Source organism: Antrostomus carolinensis, unplaced genomic scaffold (genome assembly GCF_000700745.2).
Source record: "Antrostomus carolinensis isolate BGI_N321 unplaced genomic scaffold, ASM70074v2 scaffold45678, whole genome shotgun sequence".
Lineage (NCBI taxonomy): Eukaryota > Metazoa > Chordata > Aves > Caprimulgiformes > Caprimulgidae > Antrostomus > Antrostomus carolinensis.
In genome coordinates this window covers 1-1588 of record NW_010335895.1, presented here as the reverse complement: position 1 = coordinate 1588, position 1588 = coordinate 1, and the positions used below count along the sequence as shown (strand labels likewise).

Here is a 1588-nt window from a genome sequence, read left to right as displayed (position 1 = left end):
TCATCCTCCCACCTGGCAGCTCACCCTTCCCTGTCTCTCTGCCTGGAGAAGGTTGGTGCCAGCGACATCCCCTCCAAAGCCTCCCCCTTCGCATCCCTCGCTCCCAAAATGCACCCCTGGGAGAGGGGGCGGATGAAAGGGATCCCTCGGGAGGAGGGAGGCTGGGGAAGAGGCGACCCTCTCTCTCTGTCCAGGTGGGCACCTGCCCACCCTCCTGCCTGCCCAAAGTCAATTCAGAAACCAGCATCTTTCCCCCCTCCCTTCTTTCTGTCTTTCTTTCTTTCCTTCCTTCCTTCTCTCCCATGGCAGGGCGAGCGGGGGCTCCTAGCTGATCACGCAGCGATCCTTCTCCTTGCTGTGCCCACCGCCGATGGCTTTCTCCCGGATGTACATGAGGTCGCTGTGGACGCTGGGTCGCCGGGCGAAGGGGGCCACGATGCCGTACGCCTCATCCGTGCTGCCCCGGCCTCCTTCTTTCAGCAGCTTTTTGCCTTTCAGCGCCTTCTTATGCAGGATGTCGCAGTACTGGACCGAGACTTTGCGGTGCAGGTCAGGGCTCATCTCACTGGGCAGTTTGGCCATGGCAAAGAGTGCCTGGAACATTTGGTCCAGGCTGCTGTTCTTCTTGGCCGAGATCTCGAAGTAGGCGCATTTTTTGGGGTCTCCTCCCACCAGCTGCTCGATCTCCCGGGGTTGCACCTCTCGGTAAAAGTCCCGGTCACCCTTGTTGCCGCAGATGACTAGGGGCACCTCTATGTTCTCCTTGGTTTTGTTCTTCAGGCATGACTTGGTCTCCAGGATTTGCTGCTTCAGGCGCTGCACCTCCTCAAAGGAGTCCCGGTTGTCCAGGCTGAACACGAGGATGAACACATCTCCTGGAAATAAAGAGGGAAGGTGAGATGGCTGCAGGGACGGGGACACACACAGAGACCCACTGCCTAAGCTGTACAGAGACCCGGGGAGGAAGGACTGAGCAGCACCTGGGTCCCACATCCTCCTGTCCACCCCGTGCAGGGACCAAAGTTGCCCACCCCGTGCAAACACAAAATCCCACCTCCCTCCTCCCAGGACTGGAGAAATATCCCCAAACTGGGCAAGAAAGCCTGACATCTGGTAAGGGAACCCCCTGTTCCTCCTTGTGCTCCCCAGCCAATTACCTGTGAGGATGGAGAGGCGGCGCATGGCTGGGAAGGGGTGGTTGCCCGATGTGTCCAGGATATCGAGCTGGTAGACCTCTCCTCGGATGCTGTAGAACTTGCGGTGGAAGTCCTCGATGGTGGGTGTGTATTGCTCCTCGAAGCGGCCGGTGAGGAAGCGCGAGACGATGGCCGTCTTGCCCACCTTGGAGGAGCCCAGGATGACCATGCGGTAGCAGTTCTTGGCGGGGATGCTCAGCTCGGCTTCGCTGGGACACATCTTCTTGATCATCGCTGCCAGTTTCATTGAAGCCGGAGAAGGGGCAGCTTGTGCCGAGAGAAGGAGTAGAGGAGGAGGATGAGGAGGATGAGGAAGGCGAAGTCTGCCCGGCTGCTCAGCCCCTCTCCCCTGGCAGAAAGGCCGCTCTCAGCTCTGCACCGTCGCTGCTGCC

The 1588-nt window shown here is 59.5% G+C and overlaps 1 protein-coding gene across 2 annotated transcripts; it reads right to left on the bottom strand.

The window, feature by feature from the left end:
• Positions 1-70: 70 nt before the first annotated feature.
• Positions 71-1552, bottom strand: RASD1 (ras related dexamethasone induced 1). 2 transcript variants are annotated; one of them, XM_010174681.1, is made up of 2 exons: positions 1158-1552; positions 71-875 (listed from the first exon to the last, which is right to left on the bottom strand). In XM_010174681.1, exons 1-2 carry the CDS (start codon positions 1441-1443, stop codon positions 325-327), a joined length of 837 nt encoding a protein of 278 aa, XP_010172983.1. In that variant the 5' UTR covers positions 1444-1552; the 3' UTR covers positions 71-324. The 2 variants fall into 2 exon arrangements, with proteins under 2 accessions (XP_010172983.1, XP_010172984.1); XM_010174682.1 differs by having other exon boundaries at positions 719-804; positions 1158-1443.
• Between the last annotated feature and the right edge of the window lie 36 nt (positions 1553-1588).

What these genes read in the sequence shown, in the direction of transcription:
- RASD1 (XM_010174681.1), bottom strand. Translation starts at nt 1,443, where the DNA reads ATGAAACTGGCAGCGATGATCAAGAAGATGTGTCCCAGCGAAGCCGAG. An exon ending in CCGCCTCTCCATCCTCACAG is followed by an intron (nt 876 to 1,157) that starts GTAATTGGCTGG and finishes CTTTATTTCCAG; the next exon opens with GAGATGTGTTCATCCTCGTG.